At 38.0% G+C, this 27,730-nt stretch overlaps 1 protein-coding gene across 1 annotated transcript; it reads right to left on the bottom strand.

The window, feature by feature from the left end:
• Nucleotides 1-178: 178 nt before the first annotated feature.
• gnai2b (guanine nucleotide binding protein (G protein), alpha inhibiting activity polypeptide 2b) lies at nucleotides 179-27,368 on the bottom strand. Its single transcript, XM_079459707.1, has 9 exons — nucleotides 26,214-27,368; nucleotides 9,592-9,634; nucleotides 8,621-8,762; nucleotides 7,725-7,885; nucleotides 4,057-4,185; nucleotides 2,168-2,297; nucleotides 1,878-2,031; nucleotides 1,573-1,788; nucleotides 179-1,429 (listed from the first exon to the last, which is right to left on the bottom strand). The coding sequence occupies exons 1-8, from the start codon at nucleotides 26,329-26,331 to the stop codon at nucleotides 1,598-1,600; spliced, it is 1,068 nt and encodes a 355-aa protein (XP_079315833.1). The 5' UTR covers nucleotides 26,332-27,368; the 3' UTR covers nucleotides 179-1,429; nucleotides 1,573-1,597.
• Between the last annotated feature and the right edge of the window lie 362 nt (nucleotides 27,369-27,730).

Genomic DNA, 27,730 nt, shown 5'->3' with positions numbered 1-27,730 from the left:
TATCACAATTATTTTAAAGGAGTGGTTTGGAAGATTGAACAGTTGACAGATGGATCAGACGGTTTCGAAGTCGCGTGTGTGCTATGCAAAGTGTCCCTCTGACGCCACCATGTGGTCATGCATATGTTTTCATATTAAAATCCCAGTCTTTTTATATTTAATTTACGGTTTCAACAATACTTCTCAAAACGGTTTATTAGTTGAATTAGTTGACAGATAGACCGTTTGTTGTTTATTTTGGGGTCAGAGTCTTCCCATGATGCCACCATGCAGAATAAATCCACAATAAAAGCTTAAACTATTGCATGTGTAACTTGTCCATAAACAAGGCCGATAATTAACAGTTTAAAATGTCTCTCGCATCCCTCATCAGCTTCTTCTAAAAGACTCTCCTTCTAGAACGGGGCAGGTTGTCACAATGATGTGACCCCTGGTCTAGCTCAAACAACAGATTGAACGGTCTTAAATTTTGGAAATAATTTCCTTTATCTCACTTGATACTAGAGTATTTAAACCCAAAACCTTTGTATTTTCAATACTCTACCAATCGAGCTACAGAAAACAAGACCCAAACAATTCTTGTAGAAGACACAATCTGCATAAAGGTTTATGTTACATATCAGCTTTTATTTCCAACAAAATCTTGTATGGTATTTAGATATTAACCCAAAGACTGTAGTCTAAGCTTTTTACAGGTCTTAAAATGTGAAGAATGAATAAAAACAGCCCTATGATCTACAGACAGTGAAAACAAGGCACAAACATCCCACAAAAGAAAAAGATGCTACAGGAACAAGAAAAGTGTGGACGGATATTAATATTTTCCATGTTAGTCAATTTTAGACAGTGTCAAAGTCAAGCTAGTGGACTCTCGAGAAGCTTTAGTGGGTGTGAAAATGTTACGCTGTGGTTTAGAGCAAAGGAGCCAGCGATTTTAATACGGTCCCGTCATGCAACGATATACAGTTTGAGCCAATGATGAAGAATCGGTGACAAAGTTTTAGAAAAGTGAAGTTTCGTTTGCTTTGTGTGCTCACATAAACTACATAATAAACATTGAGTTTAATAAAATCAGCACATTCATAGAATCAGTGACCGTATTTATAGCAAAGTCCTCACCCATCCCGTTATTACTCTGTCAAAAACTAAAACCAAGATCAATAGAAAGAAACATCAGAATATAATCCCGACTCTCATTTCAATCTAATTTTTTTTGACAGCAAATAAAATATTTACATATTGAGAACCGATTAAAATTAGGTTCAGGAAAGAAGGGCGTTGTGCCGGAATTCAGGGATAACTGGAATTCTGTGAAGTTTCTTTTCCGTAATGTCCTTTATCACAATAAAAACATTTAGAATCTTTTAAGTAGTTGAAGGCAGTCTTGCATGTCGTGTAGAAATCCGTTGACCAAGTAGTTAACACCTTCCTGAGGAGTAACAACAGCATTTACAAGGTTAGTAAAAAGTGAATTGATTTCCAAATGTAAATACTAAAATATCTATATAATACATACAATTTGCACAGAATCCTAATGTTTGTGCATCTTTTTTTTTATTCATATGTATTAACCTTGTCGTTTTCTTGGCCGCTGTCATTAAAAAAGGCCGCAGTCCTTCAGGTTGTTTTTGATGATGACATCTGTGACGGCGTCGAATACAAACTGTACGTTCTTGGTGTCAGTAGCACAGGTAAAGTGGGTGTAGATCTCTTTCGTGTCCTTTTTCTTGTTGAGATCCTCAAACTTGGTCTGGATGTAACTGGCAGCCTCGTCAAATTTGTTGGCTCCTGGGTAAAGATTGTACAGAAATACATCACTGCTGTGGTATATTGTTTAGTTAGATACAGGTGGAGCGAGTCATTGATTCCTCACAGACCTGAGTACTCAGGATAGCAGATGGTGAGAGGGCTGCATGTGATCTTCTCCTCGAACAGATCTTTCTTATTGAGGAACAGGATGATGGAGGTCTCGGTGAACCACTTGTTGTTACAGATCGAGTCAAACAGCTTCATGCTCTCGTGCATGCGATTCTAAAACGCACACACATTGTGTTGAAGGATAACACGACACAAGGGGGCGCTGTTAGCACACTTTTGTTCTCTCAAACTGTGTTGATCAACCATCAGATCTGCAGGATTGTGACAGAGAAGAGATAAACACACTCACCATCTCCTCATCTTCTGCTAGCACCAGGTCATACGCGCTCAGGGCCACGCAAAAGATTATAGCAGTGACTCCCTCGAAACAATGGATCCACTTCTTCCGCTCCGACCTCTGACCTCCAACATCAAACATCCTGAAAGAGAGAGAGATCTGCTCATTAAAGACAGAAAACTGAAAGACAATAAAAAAATGACAAAAGTGATCTTTACAAAGCATGTCACAAAAACAACATGCAGTCATAAAAAAACATTTTGCCTGACTTGTTCACCAGAAATGGATGTTGCTATGGGTTGCTAGGGTGTTCAAGAGGTATATGTTCATTAAAGAAGCTTTATAATAAACACAATAACATTTATTGTCGTGTCACTAGAGCAGTTTGAAGACCCGTCTGCTCAATCTTCTATTGACAGTTGTGTTTATTAGTTGTCATTCTGGCAATTTTTATCAAATGGTTGCCATGGTGACAGGACGTTGGAACCCATCAAGGGATGACTTGTTTTCGCCGTTATTTTGCAATTTGGTAAAACTATAAGAAATTGGATAAACTTGTGATCATTGTAAAAGTGGCTGCATGGTCAAATGCTTGGTCAAAAATACAGATGCTATGATTTATATAAAATCGAAATATTTTTTTTCAGCGGCTTCATTCTCTGAAATGACTAAGAGACCATTTCAAAATTATTTTCAGTTTTTCTTAATTGATTATTTATAGGCATGCGCTTTATTTCATCCTGTGAACTGCTTACAATATTCTGCTAAATTTCAAATAAAACTATTCTATAATGTACTGCAGAAAATAAAAACAGGTGAAACAGGTATAAATAAAGGAAATATGCTCTGTATTTTTTTAACCTCAAAGTAGTTATAAAATAAAGTTCATATTCCCTTTTAAGCAATACAACAGTAATACGGTGAATTAGATATATCAAAACATCTCATTCATTAATAACATCAGCCATCGTGGCCGAGCATTATTCTTTCTGTTACATTTTCTCACAAATGGTAGTTTTATATGGAGGATGAGAATATACTTAATAACGTGTATAAATAAAGTGCATGAATAAAGAAATGAATAAATAAATACAGACATATATGTAGAAATGATCACTATCTGATACCTAATCTGACTTTAACACGAGAGTAGAGCACTGAGCACTAGAGCACTGATGGGATCATACACATTTTTTTTACATTTCAGTTTTTTGTATTCATTCATTTACTAATTAATTTATTTGTTTATTGGTGTGTTTACCTATTTATTAGTCAAAACGTACATTTGTAAATTCACTGCTTGCACTACAGAGCGGTGAGAAAAGTGTGCCTCGCTCTAAAGTGCTTTCTACAGCCATGTTGCTTTTTTGATGCTGTTGCCATGGTGAATCGCTATATCGGATCTCCATTGATCGTGGCTTTTTATAGTCATGATGCACGTGCTTAACTCAAGGGCTATGTCCGAAGTCGCCCACTATACCCTCGTTCACTATCCCCTACATTAGTTCACTAATATAAAGCGTGTGAAAACGAGAGGAAATTCAAACCACCATCTGCCGAGACGCGGGAATTCATTCAGCGCGAGTGTCACGATAGATGGATAGCAGCTAGCCCTGAGCGTACATCGGTTGCACACTCGTTATTATGATGCATCATGGGATTGAATGATTGCATCAATAATGTCCACTGTGAATTCAGACACCACTAAAAATGGATGTCCCCTCAAGTTGTGCACTATATTTGGGTGAAGGGGACTATTTCGGACAGAGCTCAATCAACTCTGGGTTGAACCTCCTTATTGAAACAGGCTGAAGAACTATTTATAGTTCATTGATTTGTGTACACGACAAAACATGAATGTAAAAGAGGTGTTCACAAACAAAGCATGAAACATCGCTTACTTGAAGTGCAGATCTTTAAAAGTGAAATGCGTCTCCACAATGCCAGTGGTCTTTACTCTGGTCCTCAGAACATCCTGCTGGGTGGGAATGTAGTCCCCTCGTCCTATCCTTTCCATATCATTTAGATAACTACAGAAACAAACACATGATTAGCTCGCACACATAAACAGAGCAGATAAAAGCACATAAATATTCAGTCAATCCTCTGATGCCGAGTGTCGTCATTCTTCTCACGCTGTGAAATGCTGCCAAGATGTCTCATGTTTATATTTATACCGTCTTTGCCGATTTGTGTGATTTGACACCTGCTTTACTGTCAGATAAGGTTAGTTTACATAGCTTTGTCTTGTCAACGTGTAATACTGCTTGCTTTATGAGTTCTCAAACCTCTTGTCATGTATATTATTTAGCACATTTCGATAGTAAATTAACATATTTATATATTACATTAATAATTGGCATTATACAGTTTATTGTAATGTCAAATTTCAATATTCATATTAATTAACTCATTTGAAAAAAAACATTAGTGTTATTTTCAAGCTCGTTGTAATGTTTTTACTATCCTCTAGGGGGCGAACGCCCAGAGTAAACAAACTGTATATTGCATGCTGCAGAGATGTACTATTATTGTATACTGACTTCATAAAATACGTTTTAATATACAATAAAAACAATATGTCTCTGTTTTAAACTGTGTATATGGTATTTTTATTTATTTATTTATTTGTTGGTATTTTTATTTATTTATCTGTTGGTATTGCCATAGGCACTATATAACAATAATAATAATAATAATAACAACAATGACAATCATTGTTATAATTATTATTATTATTATTATAAAACAGTACGGTACAAAGCAAGCTGGGTATTCCATGCACACAGTATTTAAACACTTGCATACTATTATTTGCAGTATGCATTCTCAGTGGTGTATAAATGAGTAAGTGTGTGGAATTAAACGAGCCGGATGGATCTGATTTCCTTAAGAGCTCTCAGAAAAGTAACATCTGCTAGCGTGGGGAAGTAGACTTTGACTGCAAGCCGTAAATAGTCTTATTAGCTCAGTGATCCGTTGCGCACAGGCTTACGTGCCCATGCGGTTTGCTAACCGCGAACATTTCTATGGCAACCCTGGCTTGACCTTTCATACTTTATGATTCAGACCGAAAAATTAGGTCATATTCTTACAACACGAAAGGCGATATCTGTTAGAAATTGCTTTTGCTGCCAACTAAAAAAAATAAAGAGTTCAGACAGGGTGATTTCATTAGTGCGTGGGGTAATGAGAACTACAGAGAATAAGGATTAAACTAATTGTGGAAGTGAAACATCTGGACAAATTACAGTAATGAGACGTTTGGGGAGGCGCAGTGTGTTGTCACAAATATACAAATAGCAGTGACCCTAAAAATTGTTGGTTGTATAAACTAACATTAAAGATGATGTGTAATTTTTTGGAGGATCCATTGACAGAAATGCAATGTAATATACATAACGCTTCATTATGTTAGGTCTTTATACACCTCTGAAGACATGGTTATGTATTTATTACCTTAGAATGAGCTTTTTTTATATTTCTATCTACATACACCGCGGGTCCACTTGCATTGAATTCACCATGTTGTTTCTACAGTAGCCCCCAAAGGGACAAACTACTCGACAGAGTGCGTTTCGTAAATACATTATCTCCTCCAGCAAAGAAGCGAAAATGTGACGACATCTTAGTCTTCTGTCAGCCGCCGTAGTGTTTCACTATGTGGTGTTTCACACCGTAGGGGTTAGGGGTGGAGAAAGCCGTTGGTTGCAATTCGCAACCTTAACACTAGATTCCGCAAAATTTCATACACTGGACGTTTAACACAGATTAATAAATGCTAACTACATTGCTTATTATCAGTTCGTGTTAGCAAATTACTTTATTAAGGTTAAAGAGTATATATCTTAAGGTCCTACTTTGGTTTATGTAATGTCCGACAACATACATACGCAGTGCATGAAATGTAATTTTAAGGCCATTGTAATATTATTCTTTACAAATACTAACTTATTGTAAATTGTGTCCAAAATGTCCAAACATTATTTGCGCAAATATATATTGTACGTTTGTCTTTGGCTTCTCAGCTCCATACATTCCATTAAGCAAGCACCAACTTGATTTCTGAGTCTTTAACAGTCTTTAGAAAGACACGCAGAAATGTGTCCATGCTTTCATTCTCACAACAGAAATCTAACCCTCTTTTCCCCATATACTTTATAAAACAGATGCAATATCTTTGATATCGTCCTTGTCCTTCTGAAACCTCATATGTCCACAGTTTTTTGGAAAATAACACTACTTTTTAAATGATTAAATACTGTGTCGCTTGACACATTTGCATTTTTTAATGGTTAGATATTTGCAAAACCCAGTGACAAACAAAGGTTAACCAATAATAATGATTCATTACAATCACAAAATACAGATATTTGAGAATTGAATCCATTCCTAATGTTAAGAGTCCTTAATAATTACAATCAGAAATGAGAAACAAGTATGACTCCGTATGTTCCGCTGCTTAATTCCCATTTCACACAGCTTATTTCCCAAAATCCCTGTTTCCCCCAGCAGTGGTTTAAACGGGCGGTCTTAGAAGATATCATGCAATGGGCACAGAGCTCCGGGATCGTCAGCTGTGTAGCCTGAGGTTTGTGACAGACCACATCTGCCATAGCTTCATGCAACATGCACTTACAAGAGATCTCAAAATAAAGATCATCCCTCTCTGATCTTCTTCAACGAACATATTTGACTGGAAGCAGTTCTTTGGCAAGCTGCTTTGTTGATCATAAGAATTCAGTCAAATGTTTTGAGTAATCTGTATGAAAGGGGCATCATTGAGTCATTAATGTGTGTGGTGATGATCAGGCTAACCACAGCAGATGGATTTGCCATTGTGATCCCTGCTTGAACCTGGCATGTTTTATGAGTGCGCACTAAAACACAGTTTAATTCAGCCTGTATCGCGCAGGAAAGCTGTTTTTTGTATATTACAGACATCTTGCACAATTCTGCTACAGAAGTGTCGGTGACAGCAATATAATAATAGAAAAAATCCACCGGAGGCAGCAGATTACAGGGATTTTATGGTTTCGGGTAAAAAGGATAGTTCAGTGCTAAAAATAAAATCAGGTCATCATTTGATCATCCTCATGTTGTATGACTCTTGAACACAAAAGACATTTTAAGAAATTCATTTCTTTTATTTGTGCACATCCGATTTAAGTCAATAGGGGCCAGTGTTGTTTGGTTACCAACATTCTTCAAAATATCTTCTTTTGTCTCCTGCAGAAGAACAATATTCATATTGCAGGTTTGGAATGACATGAGGTTGAATAAATGATGACAGAGTTTTCATTTTTGGGGGAACTATCCCTTTATGGGGTGTTGTTAGACGTAATATGACGTGGGATGATTTAACCATTCCTAAATGACTAGCAGCCTCGAGTGGTTAAATGCTAAATCCACAGCAATACGATAAAACATCCTTGTCATGACAATTAGATATATTTCACTTTTAAGACAAACTAGAACATGATCACTTCTGTATCTTGCGATCACAGTTTTCATATTATTGTTCATGTAAATTGAAAATGGCCCTGTCTGCGAGTGTTTGTCCACTTACTAAGCAGCAGAGTCGTTGAGCTGATATTCTCTGGAGCGAGCGAAACAGCCCTGCACGCCTCCGTCAGCCCAGAGTCTGCAGATCACATTGGCCAGATCCTCGGTCAAGATTCCCTGCTCCTCTGCTTCCGCTGACAGAGCAAACAGCTGCCGAGCATCGTCCTGTGCAAACACACAAAAATTATATGCCGAGAAGTTCACTGCAAGTTCACTGAGTGATAGCACTTTTCTTCAGGCCAAGCACTAACAAAAAGTGCCGCTGTGGAACCATGATCCAGTAATGGTATCAAACGGTAATACAGTAGTAACTGTCTTTTGTTTTCCTTTAAACCGGTGCATAAGGCAAAGAGATCAACCTTTCGCCTGTTTACATTATACTGTTGTTATATATTCAGTATATATATATATATACACAGGAGTGGAAACAATTAAGAGACCATTCCACATTTTCATTAACTCACCATATCTAGATGTGTTATGATCCAGCGTCAGTTGAAAAAAAAAAAAATCAAACCTCAGGAGAGAATACTCTCTGAAGTATTTTAAGTATTTCACTTCTGTCTCCCCCTTTCATCATCTGCTAATAAATGCAAATAGAACCAATATTTCTATTTGAAATTTGATGGAAATATTGTTAGTAGTTCCCATTATAAAACGAAATGATCATTTTACCTAAACACATACGTAGAAATAGTCAATTCAGAAAAACTGAAAATGTTCTTTGGAAAAGTCTATTTGGACGCATTTTAATAAAATGTGCGGTTTGCATTACATCCTTTACTCAGTATGCATTCATCTGAACCGCAGACATGTGCAACACATTTCCCCTGAACATCAGAAATAGCTCTTTAAATTATTCATCGTCAGAATTTCGTCTTTTCTAGGCAGTATTCTCACCAATCTTCCAGGCTCTCCGTAGTCGATGTTGAGATTGCTCATGGCTTTAATAATAGCCATTATTGACTGAATGGTGTTGCTGTACACCACGGCTCTATATTGCTTGCATTCATCTTCTGAGTAGCCATCTTCATGAATGATTCTAAAGAGAGGATGAAACACCAGTTAAAGAAACAACCGGCATACAATGTCATCGGCCGATACTAAGATTTAAAATATGGATGGACGATGTCTGTGACCATATCAGTTAAATCCTGATAAACAAATTAAAATTGCAATGGTTCAAAACACAATAAAATACAATGATCTACAATAAATGCATTGTAAATATTGCGTTATTAATGTTATTATTGTATAAAGTGTGGGTTAATGACACACATACTGTTGAAAGTAACGTGTGTGTCAAATGATCTCATGATCTCCAATTGGTGAAATATTATTGCACATTGAACGTTTTAATACATTAACCTTTTTTATTACAAATAGAGCCATCATCTATTTCTACTTAAACCCACTGCTAGCAAGGCAAAGAAACGCTAACAACCAGTTGCAAGTAAAAAACAGCAGGGAAGCCAGAAAAATAAATACATGAATATTATTTATGAGTATCATTAGTAGATGGATAGTGCTTATTAATAATGAACAGGAGGAGGAGTGTTAGAGAAACCAGCGCTTCACCACAAGGACTGTGAGAAAGATCACTGCATGGAAATGTGACTCATCACCTACACTCATGCAGTTTTTGTGCACTCGTATTTTTGTATGGCATCTCAGAGACAATGGCATTGTTATTTGTTAATAACTAACAAATACACAGCCCGGTTTTATTCACAGTGTGGTGTTAGACAAGATACCTTGGTTCAGCCATTTATTCAAATCTACTATGCATCTATTGCAGAGAAGGCAATCCCAGAATGCACCACCTCAGCAAACAAAAGTAAGGAAGAAGGTATTCGAACGATTTAGCTTACTTCATCTGTTTCACAATGGTGCTTTTTCCTGATTCTCCTGCACCTGCAAAGCAAAAAATAAAAAGTTCGTATCAAGCAGTTGAATAAATAAAAATAGCCAAACTCACAGGATGGATCTGTAAAAATACTTGTTAGAAAACACAGTTCTGGTCTTGGATGATGATTGGTTCGTGCAAAAATACACAGTTCAGTTATGACAATATGTGTCATTTGTATTATGCATGAAACAGTTTTATAACTAAAGGGTGAATATAGTCGCTCGGTTGTTTGTCTGTCCTTTAGGTGCAGAAGGGTTTCACGCACTAAACTCTAAATGCCAAAACATAAGCTGTCAAACCTCTGCTTTTGGATGCATCGCGCATCCCGAATGTGCAGAGATGTATTGACACGCTGTGAATATGTGAAGGGTCTAAGAACAGGAAAAACTATGAGGATGGTTATTCCTTCATAGAGTAATGAACAATAACGGTCATAAAAACAGCTTTTAATGGTTTTGACTAACAACACAGAGAGCAAGAACCAAAATATCTTCTACAGCTCTGTGTGGTAAACATGAAATTATTTTTAGTGGACAGATATGACAGATCATTCCGGGATACAGTCTGGGAAGAACAACATTGATGCTATATAAAGAGATCTTAAAAAGGAGAGCAAAATCTGTCAGAACTTGCAAATATTCAATTGCATTCAAATGTATTTCTGTAGCACCTTTTAAATTTTTGCATAGTTTGCTTGCATAGCCTTATAAAAATATTATATCCATATAGAAAAAATACTTATAAAATACACAATGTTAAATATCACTATTTTAGTTCCACTGAAGTCATTTTTAAAAGGAAATCTCCCTGACTTGTATAAATAGTTTTCTCTGCAGAAATAGTATTTTATGTAAGTATTTTAACATTGACAAAATGCATCAGCCCTATGCATTACATAATGTTTTATTAAAGAAAAAAATATCTTAACTGGTCTTACAGCACCTATGCATTGTTGTTCTTTTGTTGCACAAGTTATATTGTTATCCCCTACTTTGTAAGACGCTTTGGATAAAAGCATTTGCTAAATTACTATTTGTTGCACAGATGAAAGGAAGTTCACATATTATGGCCTTATCTGGATTAATAATTGACAATATTATGACTGTACTTCTGTATTGCCCATTGTACTTTGAACAATGAAAAAACTGCCTTAAGAAACACGCATTACCACTGACCTCCCAGTGGAGTTACCCAGGAGACAAGACTTCCAAGAGGCACAGTTCATGCCGTCCCCAGAGATCTGCTTAACCATGCTAATAAATACTAATGGCTAAACGAGAAAGTGGCATTAATTGATTCTTAAGAGACTCTGAGAATAACAATTCAACTATTTATGCACAAAGCCCGGAAACACCATAGAGGCCAAAACTGTAATTGAATGCACACTGGACCTATTAACCAACAGTAAATGTTTTTAAGCTTATTAATTTGTTGCACCTTTCCGGCACATATAAAGACTTAAGTACAAGCTCAGGTGGCTATATCTGCGATAAACAGATCAAACTAATAACATCCAATTAGAACTTCAGATATATTTTAAACTTGAAAGAATGAAAGAAAGAAAGAAAGAAAGAAAGAAAGAAAGAAAGAAAGAAAGGAAAAAAAGAAAGAAGAGGAAAGGAAAGAAGGAAGAAAGAAAAACAACGAACAAGAACAAAGAAGGCCGAACAAATGAACTAAAAAGAAAGAACAAGAACAAGGAAGGGCGAACAACGATCGAAAGAAAAAGAAAGAAAACGAACAAGAACAAAGAAGGGCGAACGAACTAAACTCTCGTGATTTTGGCTAGCAGGAGATAATTTGCCTCTGTTAGTTTCATTAGCATCAATGATTCTTGATGAAACCCTCAGTCAGAGCCAGTGGACCAAAGGCAACAGTGGACCTCATTCACAGAGAAAGAGAAAGAGAGAGAGCCAACACTGCTCAAAAATGTGTCCACTACATTACAAAATATTCCTCATGTAAAAAAAAGAGGGATGCTAAAACGCGCTGATGCAATCGACTTGTTTCAGATATAAGCGCACGAATGTTACAGAGACACCTGTGAAACTATTACAAGGACAAAGTCTCCCGTGAAAAAAAAAAAAACATTCTTAAACAAAATGACAAAGTCACTGTAATAAAATTATTTTAGCTTCCACATACAAAGAAAGTCCTAAAAGTTTAAATATGATTTTACTTTAGTTAAAGTGTAGTAACCTTGTTAAATATCATGATTAAACTATAGTTACTGTTGTAAAAAAAAACACGATTACTTTGTTGATACAGCATTTTAACTATAACTTTTTTGTTTTATTAACTGTAGTTAAAACACGGTTAATTTTCATAAGGGGGTTTTTGGCCTCGCTATCAAAGGCTTGGTATTACAAAAAGATCCTACAGGAAAGCAGTAAACTGAGAATTTCGCATGAAATCAGTGTAATTCCAACCAACCAAGTACTCAATGGCAACTTGTATAACTGACGCGTCAGCGTATTTTGAGTTGAAGGGCTTGGCAAAACAACTAGATAAGCAAATTTTTGCATTAAAAAACACACCCACACGCTAAGACATTCTTTAGCTGTCAGCTGAGTCATTAGAAGAGAGAAAACGTGTCAGAATGTTATCAATAATTCACGGTTTCGTTCACACACGCTCACAGTGTACGATCCAAAGATGTTCACGCATTCGGTGCACTAGGATTCGTTCATGCTAGATCTTTGCCATCGGATTGGTGTGCCCTGGGCTTTATGAACTGCATTGACAGTTTGCTTAGGTCAGAGCTATTAGCCACGTTTGATCTCGGCTGGCTTGGGTTATTCAAAACGGATTATTACTTCACTGGGTTTCAGGTTTGAACTTTTCTTAGATAAGACATCAATCGACGCTTCATTTTGAAAGGCGCAATAAACATCCAACAGAAAAACCAATCACATATTTTGTTTGAATTTCTGTCAAATTGCCAAATGCACACGTCGTGAACACCCATTCGGATTTGCCCATGTGATATATAACAAACATGCTGCTGCCTATGGTTTATAACAATCTTACAGTCAGAACAGAAGTGCGTCTATAATGCTGTCTAGACAGGCATCTTACTAGGTTTTAGAACGGAGCAATATTTAAACAGAACAACAATAAACTGAGCAGGCTGATTAAGAAAGACACAATGCCAAACAGATAAAAACGTATTTCTAGGTAAGAGAGAAGTTCAGGTGTCCCTGTGGATCAGAGGAGTAATGATGCCTGCAAGGCCTGAGGAATCAAACCTGTAGGGAAAGCCTAATTACAACTTGGGCTCTTGTTTTCAAACTCTCGACCAGACTTTATTTTCCTTCCGTAACTCCCTCTTTAACAATTCTTTCAGCATTGAACCTGCGGGCGTCTGTTAGGACCTCCCAGAGTTCTCGAGGGTTTCTCCAAAATCTCTTCTGAAGAAAGTCATAAAGGTTTGTAATGACATGATGGTGAGTAAATGACAACAACATTTTCATTTTGAGGTGTGCTATCCCTTTAGCATCACTCATTCACCCTTGTGCGATCAAATAACACATGCACTTCACGGCTACAGCCACTTTTAATTTCTAACAATCCATCAAATAACACATTTGCACATAGTGTGAAGAGTATCAAGAACACAGTTAACAACTCTCTATAATTAAAAATCATATTTTCTACCATCAATGCCTTTAAGTTTAAAGCTTGCGAGTCATGCATGTAATGAATGCAGTGTTCAGAAACACAGGAGGTAGTTTTTCACATAATTTCTGCTTTAATAGTTTAGAGCAAAGGCATTGCCTGTCACTGTGCCACAGCACAGGTACTCTCGGGATTCAGTTTATATTCTCATGTTGACGCAGGTAATCTGTGCTTCCATAAAGCATTCACGACCGATAAAGTGAAGATTAGCCTTCAAAAGCACCAGAGAAACATGCTGGTCAAGCAAGTTGTGGTAAGTGACTCGCAGAAAGCTATTTCAAGATCATCAAATTTCAGAAGCGCCATCAGCAGAGGGCTGTGGACCGGTTTTATAATAGCGTAAAACAAAATAAGTTGTTGCTTAAAAGTAAGCAGAGGCTGTGCTTTATTGGAAATAAATCAAGTCTGACGCACATAGTTAGGCACAACACCTTCAGCTGCGATTTATGATAAAGAACTAGCTCCTGAATACCTCATTAATTTTATAAAATGGTTACCACACAATACGAATAATAAAGACAAAATATGCATCAGTGCAACTTTATCTTTAAGTTATTGACCAAACAGAATTTAGAACTGCAATGAATCATTTAAAAGCACGGTAAGCATTTTGGAAATAAATCTTGAAACTATTCACTGATAGATTTGCAAAAATGACGGTCATCGACAGCTCCGTATTGTGCTGTAATAAAATATTAAATTGGTCATGTGAGGTACTTTCAAGTAACGAAATAGTGTTACAATGTTTTTGGAATACCACATTGTATGTAAGGAATAAGTTAATCCTTTTATTTCAGTGTACCTGTATATCCAACCTGATCTCACAAGAAAACGTAACCATTTGAGACGGCGATTTTGAAAAAGTGCATACGATGCGAATCCGCACAATTGCTAAAAAAAATGAAGCTCCACCCCTAAATCCAACATCTATGGGGTGAAAGCAGACCATAGGAAAACATACGAACGAAAGTGTGCAAATTCATACCAGTGAAACGCCTCGTAAAATACTTACGAATTGCCATTAAAATTGCAATGATGCATCAAAGCATCATGGTATTTTTTACTATCACTGTACATTTACAGTGTTTACACCGTGTTGGCATCTCACCACAAGCTCGACACAGCAAGCGACTTCCTGTTCCCGTTTCAAGAAAAACGAGACAAACCTCCAGGTACTGATTCTATCAGCCACAGAGGCTAAGTGCTTTTCCTGCGCTGCTCTTTCATCAATGAAGTGTGTATGTGTGTGTATTTCTTCCAGTGCTGCGAGGCATTTTTAATAACAAGAACAATCTTACGGTCAGCAGCTCCTCTCTATTCCCTATTAGAAAAACATAAGTCTCTTGAATGATTAGGGATACACCATAAATTTAAATGGTTAAAAAATTGTATAATTCATTCTACTCTTGGCCAATAGCGATCTGTTGCATTGCCACTATACTACCAAATTTGGATTTAGCATTTGAATGATGTAACTTTATTCTCACATAACGCAATGCAATAACAGCTTCAGGTGATGCTGCCAAATGTTCAACGAACATATACAAGGCAGTCTTCTAAACCTCTCTCTCCGAAAGCGACTACGTAAAGCTATGTCGTCATTTGAAAACACTATTGAATTGTGCCACTGGGTAACCCATGCGGAATGAATCCTGATGTGGAACAAATGAAAGAGGGGGAGGGAAATGGGGCAGGAAGACGGAGCTGCTCAGCATTTTCACATGCTGCACTGCGTCTCCCGCTTCACATGCACATCAAGCCCGCATCCGCACGAATGATGAAAGAGTTTAATCAGACCCGCTTTGAGTGGATCTGCAATACATTGATCTGAGGACTTAAGACAGACATCTCAAGGTGCGATGCGCAAATCACAGATGTTTAGGGAAAACAGATCGTGGCCATAAAGACATCTCTCCTGTGGCAGAAACAAACACGTCAAATTGTATTTATTTTGTACGGATGAGCAAGAGATAAATCAGAATCAATAAACAGTGTAAACTGAGGACAGAGCTTAATCAACACAGAAGCGTTGGTTTACAGGGGATAAGGTTTACATCCATTATTGCATCTGTAAAATAATGCTGCAAAAGTAAATACAATGTCATTTCCAATGCCTTCTGTACAGAAAATAAGCATTTATTTTACTATTGAAGTCAAAATACAGTACACATACTAACAGTTGGCATCACTAGTGACGTCGGGCTTCCCGAATACACGTTTCTTGCCTGATCTTGCAGACAGAGGCTAAAAACAGCAGCACACCATCCCAAACCTCAAGGGGGATCGAGCTGAAAGCCACAATCTGATCTAGCATGTTCCCCTAATCCACAGTACCATGAAATCTGTGACAGTGTATCGATATCTTACAGTGTGTGTTTTGTTACAAGCATAGTATCCACACACATTTACAATTTACCCAAAATGTAATGCATCCTCGGTTTATTTTTAGGTGTTCGTATTGGATATGAATACGAGTTTGTAGTGAATCGTGAAGGATTATTCATCACAGAACTCTTCATCCGCACCCTCCCATGAAGAAAGCTCCTTGTGATGGTAAGTGACGAAAAGTCGTTTGGACGGGGGAGGTGGTCAACGTTTTTGATGAAAGATTATGAGGGCACTTGATTTTCTTTAAATTATGAAGTGATCAGACAAATTACTTAAAATAAAAAGCTACGTTTCATAAAAAATTGGTCCGTCAATGCTGCTGAATCTGAAAGCCAGAGGGTGCTCTTTCGCACTCCAAATATAAAGCGCGGAAGCAGGGCTGTGCAATTAATCGAAAATGAATCGTAATAGTCAGTTTTGGCCTTCATAATTACAAAAACAAAATAATCGAGGAAAACTATTATTGTGCTGCATTCCATTTGGCAAGGACCCTCTCTCTCTTTTCTTGTAGTGTAAATCCATAGCGAATCCTTTCCTTTGCAGTGATTCAGTGGTGCTATTTTGTATTTTCTATGTTGTTTTAAAGGTTAATGAGTAATCGTGTTAACTAATCGGGATCTCAAACTTGGCCAAAATAATCGCGATTATAATTTTTTTCATAATCTAGCAGCCCTACGCAGAAGCAGTACTATAAGGTAGTTACAGGAAATACCTATGGGCATCTCTCTATTGCTGTTCTACAAAACCTACTCTGGTATTTTCCATATACACATGTATTTATATTGATGATGTTTGACAACTGTTGGTTTTTCAAAGGCACAACAGGTCGATTTATGCAATATTTGGTGTAAATAGTGACTTATTGTGCAGCCCTACATTATATGTATAGTATTGATATCAATTATCATGGTTTTTAATATTACACTTACTGTAAATACTCGCATGTTTTGACCCTCCAACGGATTCATATAATTATCGTTTTGGTTATATTATATGAGTAATGTTCTTGGTGTGAACGGGCCTTAAGCCAGTCAACACCAGTAGAATATAAAGTAGCATACAAGACACATTAAAAAAGCTAAACAAAAACAACATGCTAAACTATGCATTATTTTCCTGTATGTTAACGTAAAAGTGTTTAATGAATTGAAGACCTCTAAAGCATTGCAGTGATTCAGTCTTTTATAAACCACAATGGAAACACGTTTTATGACAATTTAATCATACACATGGTTAAATATTGAGGCTGTAAGTGAAACCGCATAGATCTTCCTGTTTTTGCCAACAGGAAGTTAATGCACAACAGCGCTCTCAGTTCTGCTGCGCGCCTGACAGCACACCAGTGGCACGTGTTCGTCATCTGCGTACGAAAATGGAACATTTTAAGTGGATCTCTTCCCTGACACGAAAACAAATGAAAGCTGTGCCTCCATTTCAGACAAACAATTTTAACCAATTGAAACTAAAATGATCAAGGCTCTCATACTGCAAACAAGTACTGCCATTTGTCTTGGTCTCCTCTACTACAATCTTGTTTTTCTCTCAATATCCCACAAGATGAAATGTTTCCACCACAAGTATTTGTTCTTGCTCTGCAGTTGCACCAAAGAGGTGTTGTTTCCATCGTAGGTTTGTACTTGCACGCACATCAAGCACTAAGTGTATTTTTATCACTAACTGTCAATCAAATGTACTGACATAAGTAGTGTCAGGTAAATAGAAGTGCCAGCTAACACAAAAAACGGATTTGGAATTTGAAATTTGGATTTGTATCAGACACCCAAGATCAGGTCGGATTTTCCAGCAGGGCATTAGTGGAAAACAGTGAGGACGCTTTAGCCAACAAGTTCAGCAAAAATCCCACGTAGAATGCTTAGCTCAGAATTTTTCCTCAGGCTGGGAACTCGCTGTCACTCACCCTTCTCCCTCTCAGACAGATAAAAGAGCGTTTCGGTCTTTATGGAGAAGCTACTGGCCACATGTGCCGAACAGCTGCCCCATAAACACCGGATTCAGCTGTTTCTCATTGGTTTATTCTTTTCATTAAAGCACCTGACATCATCTCCTCTGGTGGAGAGAAAATAACAGGTCTGCAGCTATGGGGATTTCAACAAAACACATCCTAAAATTAGAGCCCCATATCGGTACTGCAAAAACGGGGGTGAAAATCAAGGAGTGGAAAATGATGTGCTGAGTGTGAATACCTGCAGCAGCGTGTGATGCCATGTGAAAGACGAAAAATCCTAGAAAGTAAAATCATGAATACCAAACATTCTGGTGACGCACGGATTAGCTGTTGCAAGAAAATGCAAAACGTTAAAGTAACATCGTATAGATGGTTTCAGCGACACAGCATTTACAAACGTCGTGTCCCAAACTTTTAGTAGAAAATAACTTGAGAATTTGTTATTTAATTTAATACAATTACTATTTCATAAAATATGAATGAATATTATCATAAATTAAATTAAATATATTGCTATAGAACTAGCCAGACCGATTACCGAAAATTAACTTTGGGCCAGGAGCATACATCCGATGAAAGTCTATAGAACAAGAAGAACAATGATGAGCATGAAACTAGTTTTGGTTTAAAAAACAACAAAAAAACGATATTCTGCTTTAAAGACACACCGATGTATCTGCTGCTAATATCTATCGAACAAATTTCTATCGATTTAAAAATCGTCATCATAGCTAGCTGCTAACTAGCAACGCATGGTGTGTATTGAACTTTGCTAAGAAAAAAATGAGCAAAACAGGCCACTTTTAATTTGTGACCAGGTGACCAATATTGGTATCGGACCAAAACCGATTGGTATCGGTTTTCATTACACTGCTACTACTTGCACTATATTGTTGAATGAATTGACACATTTGTCCTCAGATAACACTCCTTTTGACAAATTGACACGACACATGCATATTCTTGTCTTTTCAACAGGGTGGGTTACATTGAGGATCGGCCCTGTCTGAACTCAGATTAGTCTACTACAGAAGGATGCGTGTCTCCATGACGACACGCACACAAGCGAACAGCCTGTGTGCTGAGAAAACCACGTCAGTGGTTATGTAAGCTAAATGAGCACACACAAACACCAAAACACTCAAAATTCTGTTCACGACAAGAACTTTTGCACATATCCCCGTCCGCCATATATTATTATAGCAATCTGAAATTGTATTTTTTTGTTTAATCTACGTTTCTGTGGGCCGCCGTAATAAAGAAACACAGTTTGGAAAGTCACATTCAACAAAGACATCTGTCCTAGCTGAGATTTCCATCCAAGCTGCGTTTACAATATTTACTTCATGTTTTTCTATAAAATGGCGATCGTTTCAGTTTGTTCCTGAAATTGTCTTTCATTGCGTTCGCCTTTCAAATGCTAAATACTTGAGGCTTTTACATCTGCTTCTCAATAATCAACTTCTATTTATATCAGACTAGATCAGATCAACATGACGTCAGTCCAATTCAACAGCGCAAAAAAATGAGCAAAACACAGTGAACTGCAGTGGTGTACATTATAGCTGAGACTCACATGAACACTGTACAAATAGTTTTGTGACAAAGTAATTCCGTCTAAATGCAATTGAAATTAGAAACGTGTATAATAATGTATAGCCTATGTAACTTTGGAGACAATCCCTAAATTCATACTATCGAACGTCCAACGTCAAACCAACTTTATGCCAGTGTATAAATACTGAATTCGTAAATTTGCATAAATTTGGCCCCCTGGTGGTGCAGAGGCCATACGCAACCTACGTGGTTTGCGAATAGGAAGGATCGTCTCTGCTGCAAAGGCACTTAACATACACGTATGCGTTGCTTTGATTTACATCCGTTATGGTTGCTAGAGTGTTCTGGGTGGTCGGTTACTGGTCCAGTTCATTAGAACCCACCCGCGTGTCCATGATACTCTGGTCACCAGCTATGACTCAGGTCCCTTCCGGTGTGTAACCTGTTACATCATTCCCTGGACCAAAACCATGAATCTAATACCACACACAGTCTGAGACAAGTAACACTCTTAAAGGCTTTTCCTGTGGAACACAAAAGAAGATATTTTGAGATCTTTGGTTTTGTGTCCATACAATGGAAGTCAATGGCGGCCAGTGTTGTTTGGTTACCAACCTTCTTCAAAATATATTTGTGTTCTGCAGAAGTACAGTAAGAAAGTCAGACAGGTTTGGAATGACTTAAGGAATTAAGTGAAAATTTTTCACAATTGCTTTAAGTGTAGTACTTGGGGATTTAAACAACTAGCAGCAATGCTCCCAGGTAAAAATAAAGTAAAATGTAGTGTTAAAAATAATACACAATCCAGCTGTGACTCTGCCCTGCTTGTTCAATTTCCACGTTAATAATTATTTTATTCCGTCCACATCACATGAGCTGCAGGATATTCAAGATAAAGAACAAACTAAAATCAAACACAGTTGAGATTTTAGTGAGCCGGCAGAGAAAAATACAATCAATAGAAAAAGGCTGTACATGTAATGGGTGGGCTGAAACAAGCAAGTTCAATCAGAAATCTTATCAAAAGACCTTAAACATGCACTCCTTAGCATCTGGAGAGCTGAAATAGTTTAAAGGTGCTGTGTGACATTTTTTGGAGGATAAAATGCAATATAATATACTTAACTGTCTTCAGAGGTGTATAAAGACCTAACATAAGTAAGCTTTATGTTTTTATTATCTTAGAATTAGCTTTTTCTATCTACCCCTTACATGGAATTCGCCATGTTGTTTCTACAATAGCCCTAAACAAACTGCTCTACGAAGCGTTTTGTAAATATGTTCTTCAGCAAAAAAAGTTAAAACTTGACAACGTCTTAGTCTTCTGTCAGCCACTGTTGTGCTTTGAAGGGGAGGGATGAAGTAAGTCGTTGGTTGCGATTCACAACCTCACAGCTAGATGTCGCTAAATGTAATACACTGGACCTTTAAACTAACGGCGCCTCCAACTGGCTTCACCTCACATAACAATTTACATTCTGACACATTTCATCCTCTGTTTTATTTTCTTACTGCATCGGTCCATAGTGTCCTCTCAAGGTAAAGAATGCTCAAGAGACACCAAGAAAGATGCTGATAATCACAACATCCACTACAGTGATAAATTGTAGCAATTTAATGCTCTGGTGTCGAAAGAGTCATTGCCAGCAGGAAGTTTGATCTCCGCGGGGTTCTACAATGCCACCCGTCAAGTGGCCTAATCAGACCCGAGTCCAATTTACATTTCTGAACAGGCCCTTCAAAAGGCCACTTCTGCAGCCCTCTGTTTAAGCCCTCCGCTGGAGGGCCGACGGCTTTTACAAACCACATACGGACGTTCTATCTGGCGATGAGAGAATGGAGATACAGTAACAACAATCTCAATATTTCATTTCTAGAACAAACTGTAAAGAAAAAAACAACTACGGCTTCGGATTATTAATGATCTCAACTGCCTCGGAGTAAAAATCTGTTATTAAAGCCATTATGAAAATGAAACCAATAACAACATTTAAACAAAACACTGGTCATGTGGGGATTTTAAAAGCATGTGACTGGAAAATCACCATCATTTCCACAAAATCCCAGACTGTACATTATAATGGAAGCAAAATGATCTTATGACTTATTAACATCAGGTTGTGGCCATGAAGTGAAGAAAAAACTTTACTGCTGAAATAATCCTAATTGATTCGCACTCTTTTCTATCACAGTTCATTTCAGTTCTTTAAATATCATTTATACTTTTGAGATTTTAACTCCATGCATAGCGTCAAAGGAACAGCAATAGTTGCTTTAAAGGGACAGTTCGCCCCAAAAAACTATTCTGTCATCATTTACTCACCCTCTTGTCATTTCAAAATTCAAACCTGTATGACTTTTTTCTGCTGCAGACCACAAAAGATATTTTTTCAAATGGAGGTAACCGAACCACGGTGGTATCCTTTCACTTCTATTGAACGGACACAAGAAAACTGGTATTCTGTTTTTCCTTCAATCTCATGATCACAGTTGAGGTTAAAACACAGGCCACAAGCAGTTCGGTCCTTTTCAGAAGCTTTACAGGATTGAAAATGTCCTGACAAGGGAAAATTGCCAGCCCGACTAAAACACAACCATCTATAATGACAGAAACAACAGTGGCTCTCTGGTAAATGCCTGCAAGCATTTTAGCACCAACAGGCTGAGATCTATAGACGCACCCACACAATGTCCCAAATGCTATACACAGCAATAAGGGAACAACTGCTGTAGAACTGCCATAAACAACCAAAGAAAGCATCTCATTTGGAAGACCTCGGCAGACCTTAAATGGATAGTTCACCCAAAAATTATTTTCACTCTTTCATCATTCACGCTCATGTCATTCCAAACCTGTATGACTTTCTTCTGCTTTGAGTGTAATGAATTCTCAAAATATATTTTGTGTTCCACAAAAGAAAAAGTACTTTAAGGCCTACAGGTTTTGAACGAAACAAAGATGAATAAATGACAAAAATTTGTTTTGGGGTAAACTATTCCTTTAAAGGAATACTTCAGGGTTTGGAAATAAAAGTATACGTGGTATTATAAATCTGACTGCATTATTCTTCAAGAAGAAATCCACATTTATTTAGATTTCATATTGTCTTTAAAGGTATACTTCAGGGTTACCCACTTACCCTCAAGACATCCTAAATCTACACGCATTGTGCATGATTCCTAGGACAAGCTTTTCTAAGTGACTGATCAAATATTTATTTTGTAATTTAATCAAAAAGTAATACGTTTCTAAGCTGAACAAATATATATAAATATTTCTCCCAGGTACTCAAGGAAACAATATTACCTGATAACATTATAGCATAACATTTCACAATACAATTAAAGATGCATTGCGTCATTTTTGCCTGTGTATGTATTTTTGTATGTGTATGTTTTTGTGTTTATTTAAATAAGTTCTTTAAAGTTGAGCAAGACTGATGTAAGACCTCACAGACGACTTGAAATCAGAAACCTATTAAGCAGCGGCAGCCACATGTGCGTATCACAGTCGTGTGTGTGTGGGTGTGTGTGTTGTGAAAATTCAAGTGTGTGACGGTGACTGTGCGGCGGGCTGTCACCTGTTCTGAAGGGTGTCACCTTGGTAAGTCATTTTTTACGCTCAACTGAAGGTAAAAAGAGACTATTGTCCTACAAACCTGATTTATCACCGTCTGGAAGATTCGAGTCACCTGCTGTGCTGGACTCATGCCGATAGGAAGTGCTCTTACCCCTGCCGTGTCTTTGAGCACCACGGACCATGTTACCGTCCGCCAAATGATTTCATGAAACACAGTGACTCAACGTTGAAAATGTAAACAGCAAGAAGCCTGAAGCCTAGTGCATCATAACAACAGAACCACCATCTTTTCTAAAAGGAAAAATTGAATATATACGCTTATAGGGATTGTTCAACAAAACATTTTGTTTGGTTACCAACGTTTCCTTTTCTCTTCCAAGTAACACAAAAGAAGAGGAAACCCATCAAGAACACACACCGAAATTGACTTTCTATACACTCCTGCACACGAACTCTCCGGATCACCACTTGTCCCCTTTCTGTGGCACAATTCCATTAGTTATGTGATACGAGTGTGATGTCCCCAGACCATATAAGACAACCGTCTTCCAAGTGCCAATATTCTCTTTTTCGTGAAACGAACTCAAAGATTGTTTAAATTTTTTTGTCCCTGTAGGTGCCGTCTTGTGCAATTCTCAGAGAAGCATTTCTGCACCAAAGGTGAAGCGTGTTTAGGCAGGGAAAGAATTTAAAGATTCTTGGTTGAACGTAAACAAAGGTTCGCTTCACGCTCTGTGGCATGGCCTTGACTCGTCTGTTGTTTGGGGATTCAACACTGGACAGTCCATGTTGCGGGCAGATGTCTGAAGGTAAAACACGGCTGAAAACAGATTGCATATTTCTATCATCAAAATAACCTGCTCAGCTGAACAAAACATTAGAAATTCCATTACAAGTACAGTTATGAACGGTTTTGAATTATTATTATTTATCAGCTGTTCATCATTTAGAACTATTACAAAAACTATTATGTAGTTTGTTTCGAACCCAAGTCCAGCAGGATTTATCAATTTACGTGTTCAGTTGGTTCCCATTTGACAGAAAACATAGGACCCACAAATTACCAGTAGAGACCCACAGACACCATTACAGGTCTCATTAAAACCAATACAATTCCCATTATAACCTTTTATGCAAGGTTATGTTTTTATTACCGTAGAATGAGCTATTTCTATCCACATACACCAATTGATTTCTAAATAAAATTCCAAACAACCACTAATAATATTTATTCTTCAGCCATGAAAGGTTTACCATTCTTCTTTACTTAATATGATACACGTTTAAAAGCTTCATACATTAATAAACTTGAAATACAACATATTTCAAACTAGGCGTCAAACTAGAATTTCCATGTACGTCTTGATATTTTACCAAGTGCGCAACAGAAAGAAGAAGGTGCCAAATGAACTGCCAAAGAGCCAATGAACAAGAGTTAGAGACGCATAACTGTACAGGATTTACAGGATATGACGCGGCATCTATCAATCCAGGCTTTACAGTACAAAGTCACAGTCGAAGCTACAAAATGCCTTATTTACTTTGGAACAGCCATCGTACCGCTTCTGAATAAAGACACGCATTGCCAAAGCAATACGTTAAATGAAAGTAAGTTTCATTTATTTATACAAAGCCATTTAAGGCTACTCCTGGTTTAGGTCGCCTGGGGAGAACGAGCGTCTAACTGAACTTGTCCAATCTTTTGATTACATCTATAGTCTTTCCCCAATTCCTTGTTGTTTTCTTCTATCTAGACCTCTCCGTAGGGAAGTGTACTGTGGAGAACGACTCTGTCACACCTGTCCCCACACTGTCAGTATCCGAGCACTCACTCTGCTGTGCTAACAGGATATGACATCACAAGGCTTCAAGTGCACGCTGTGCTGGATTGTGGGTTTCACAGCATTGCACAATAAGCAAATGCACTGATCTAAAGAGATGGTATTCTAAGCACTTCGACAAACCCTGACACTATAAGCAATAACAAATACATGTTGACATCATAGAACCATAATCTTAAGGCTTCTGAAGCATCTCTCTCAGCTCAGTGGTGTGGTTCAGCCGAGCATTTAACACCAAGCGTTTTAAAGGAACATTTCATCACAAGGAAAATTCAGTCATTATTCACTATCCCACATGTCATGCCCTCTGTCGAACCAATGGGAGAATATATGAAGAGTTATGCACCAGTAATAGCCTACATGAGGCACAGAATGTTTATGGTAATACGAACAGGTAGTGTTCTTTCTCTCAACAGGTAGTGGTCTGGCTTTTGTTGAAACTAGAAACTTTGTATTAGCACCTATCGTACTATTGCTCTTTTATGACATATGGCTTATTCCTCCCTGAATTCTTTGTAAGTCGCTTTGGATAAAAGCGTCTGCTAAATGACTTAATGTAATGTAATATTTATGGTGGTTTTCTTTTTTGTCCTTTTGACATGACAATTATCAAGAGTGGAAAAAAGTGTCTTCTAAAATCTTGTGTTAGAAAATAACACAATAGAGGTTTGGAGTGCCACAAGGGCAAGAAAAATAAAAGACAGAATCTTCAAATTTATGTTAGGTATTCCTCCAAGGCCAACCAAGCAGGTGTTTCCAGAATATCTGTGGGACTTATGTTGTATTTTTCACACCAAGCATGCTCTCATCTGACATCTCTGAACCTCACAATGGATCAGCTACAGCCGAGCACTCAGCTTTAATGAAGAATAGTTGAATGGCCAGGTCTTTGGTTTAGGTCTGTACTTATCTAATTCTCACAGCCGTGTTACACAAGAGCAACCCTACCTGCAGACTATTGTTTATTTCTAACCTGCAAACTCTAAACACAGAGCCGGGTTATATGCACAATCACTTCACATAAACACAAGTTATGGCTTCAATAACTGCACTTCAAGGGATGGGGTTATTTAGTCGGCCCCTGTCTGGTATGGCAACACATGCACATGAGGGAGGCCAAAGCAGTATCCATGGAAACCACATCATTAAACATAACCATGCTGTTTTCCGAGGCAGATGTGCACAGAGTGGAAAAGTTACGTAATACAAAACCATATTAGTTAGACATAAAACAGGACTAAATGGTTACTATTCTCGAATTCTACGGCCTACGCAGGGTAATTTAAAAGTACAATTGTAGGCTATACGTGTCTTAAAACCTCCTGGGTGATTGTTTGCGAATTGTGCTGTGGTTTCGAATGAAAGCAGCCAAACGCGCATCGTGGGATGCTGGCGCGTTTGCCTCCCACCGAAGCGCACAACATCCATTCATAAACATAGCTTCCAAACGAAGCGCAAAGTATTGCTTTTTAAGACGTGCAAGGGAAGTTCAACTGGAAAAACGTAGGGCAAAGGTAGGCTGGTAAGTGTAAAGAGAACAAGCGACCCGATGAAAACACACACACACGACTTACCGAGCAACAGCAGTTTCACCTCCCGCGCCGCCTTCTCTCCATCCTCCCGCAGGTTTTTGTCGATCATCTTTGATCTCTCGGAGGCCACCTTGTCTTCCGCGCTCGCCGTGCACCCCATGATCGAACCGTGCGCACCGCAAACTCGCACTTATCACACAACACACGAAGGATCGTGACTTTACGCTCCGTCCTTCTCGCTCCAGCACAAAATCTCACAGCGATTAAGACAACGAACGGACGTGATACGAACGCGGGGGGATCACGATTTAGAAGATTTGAGTTAAAAGCCCGGTCCTGTGACTCTCCATCGATCGCCTGTCACTCGAGTCCCGGTTGATCTGTTTGGACGCGATTAAAAAGTTGCTTTAGTTTCCCACCAAATCGATAATCTTCCCGTAAGCGCCTCGGATCACAGAGCGGCCGCGTTGAAGTGCGCGTCTTTCATCTAGCGCTCACAGTTCCTCAAATAAAATACCGTTTGCCTGCATTGAATGAGTCAGATGTCTTTGCGTGCAAGTGGTCACACAATTCTATCCAAGTGGTGCGAAACTGAGAAACGCCACACAGTTCGTGTGTTTTCCCCGTGACTGCCTATACGATTAAAGGTTCTGCATTTCGATTTAAGCTTGGAGCGATTCAGAACGCGTAAAATCACAACCCGAACGCTTGGCACGGTGCGTTTTACGCAGCAGCTGCGCTGAATGTGAAAAGCTGAGGCGTGCAGCACCCACCCACCGATGAACAACTGCTTGAGAATTGTGGGAAATGCAGTAGTTTTGTGCTCTTGTACATCAAAGTCGTTTTAGAGAATCGGCTCACTCCGATTCAAGACGACTCACTCATGATATTTAGTCGAAATCGGAAGCTTCTGTTTGTTAAAGTGTATTGGTCATTTGTACAAAATGTCAGTGACAAAGAAATGCTTCATTTTTCGCTTGTTTTTAACAACAGGCCAGAAGTCTCATGCGGTTTTAAAGGAGTAGTTCACTTCAAACTTTGCCCCCATCCACTATGGAAAGTAAATAGGGACATTTTTTGAAGTGAACTTCAACGCACTAAAGTTTATAGATGGTAGGTTGGAGTGAACGTAAAACCTTTTGCAAATCAGCTCGAAAGAATCGTTTTAACGACTCGTTCGCGAATCAAACCTCACAGGAGCTCAAGGTTGCACGTTTGCGCCTGAAATTGAATGAACAAATGTTCAGAAAACGATTAACTACGGTGAATAGAAAGATGATGAATACAACTTTTCAATGTGAATTTCACAAAAATAAAACATAATGTCCAATGTAGGCGATGTTTTGAATGCATTAGACAATTTTGCAGTGCTTAAGCGTGCCAATTTGTGACGGCACGGATTGTTATTAGAACGCCAATAGTCTATATTCTGCGTTTTTATATAATAAAAAACTAATATGCAAAAGTAATGATAAAAGCTTGGTCATGTCTGATGATAGTCGTCATGAGAGCAAGAACGCGCATCGCCCTCATGTGTTAGAAAAACTCATCACATCTGT

The sequence above is a fragment of the Barbatula barbatula genome (genome assembly GCF_947034865.1).
Source record: "Barbatula barbatula genome assembly, chromosome: 7".
Classification (NCBI taxonomy): domain Eukaryota; kingdom Metazoa; phylum Chordata; class Actinopteri; order Cypriniformes; family Nemacheilidae; genus Barbatula; species Barbatula barbatula.
Note: the sequence above shows the minus strand (reverse complement) of the source record. Positions and strands in the feature narration are given on the sequence as shown.

Bases quoted from the DNA above. Each gene is read 5' to 3' on its own strand.
- gnai2b (XM_079459707.1), bottom strand. From the start codon at position 26,331: ATGGGGTGCACGGCGAGCGCGGAAGACAAGGTGGCCTCCGAGAGATCA. The intron at 9,635-26,213 runs GTAAGTCGTGTG...TTTGCTTTGCAG, and splicing joins GGTGAAACTGCTGTTGCTCG to GTGCAGGAGAATCAGGAAAA. The intron at 1,789-1,877 runs GTCTGTGAGGAA...ATCTTTACCCAG, and splicing joins CTGCTATCCTGAGTACTCAG to GAGCCAACAAATTTGACGAG.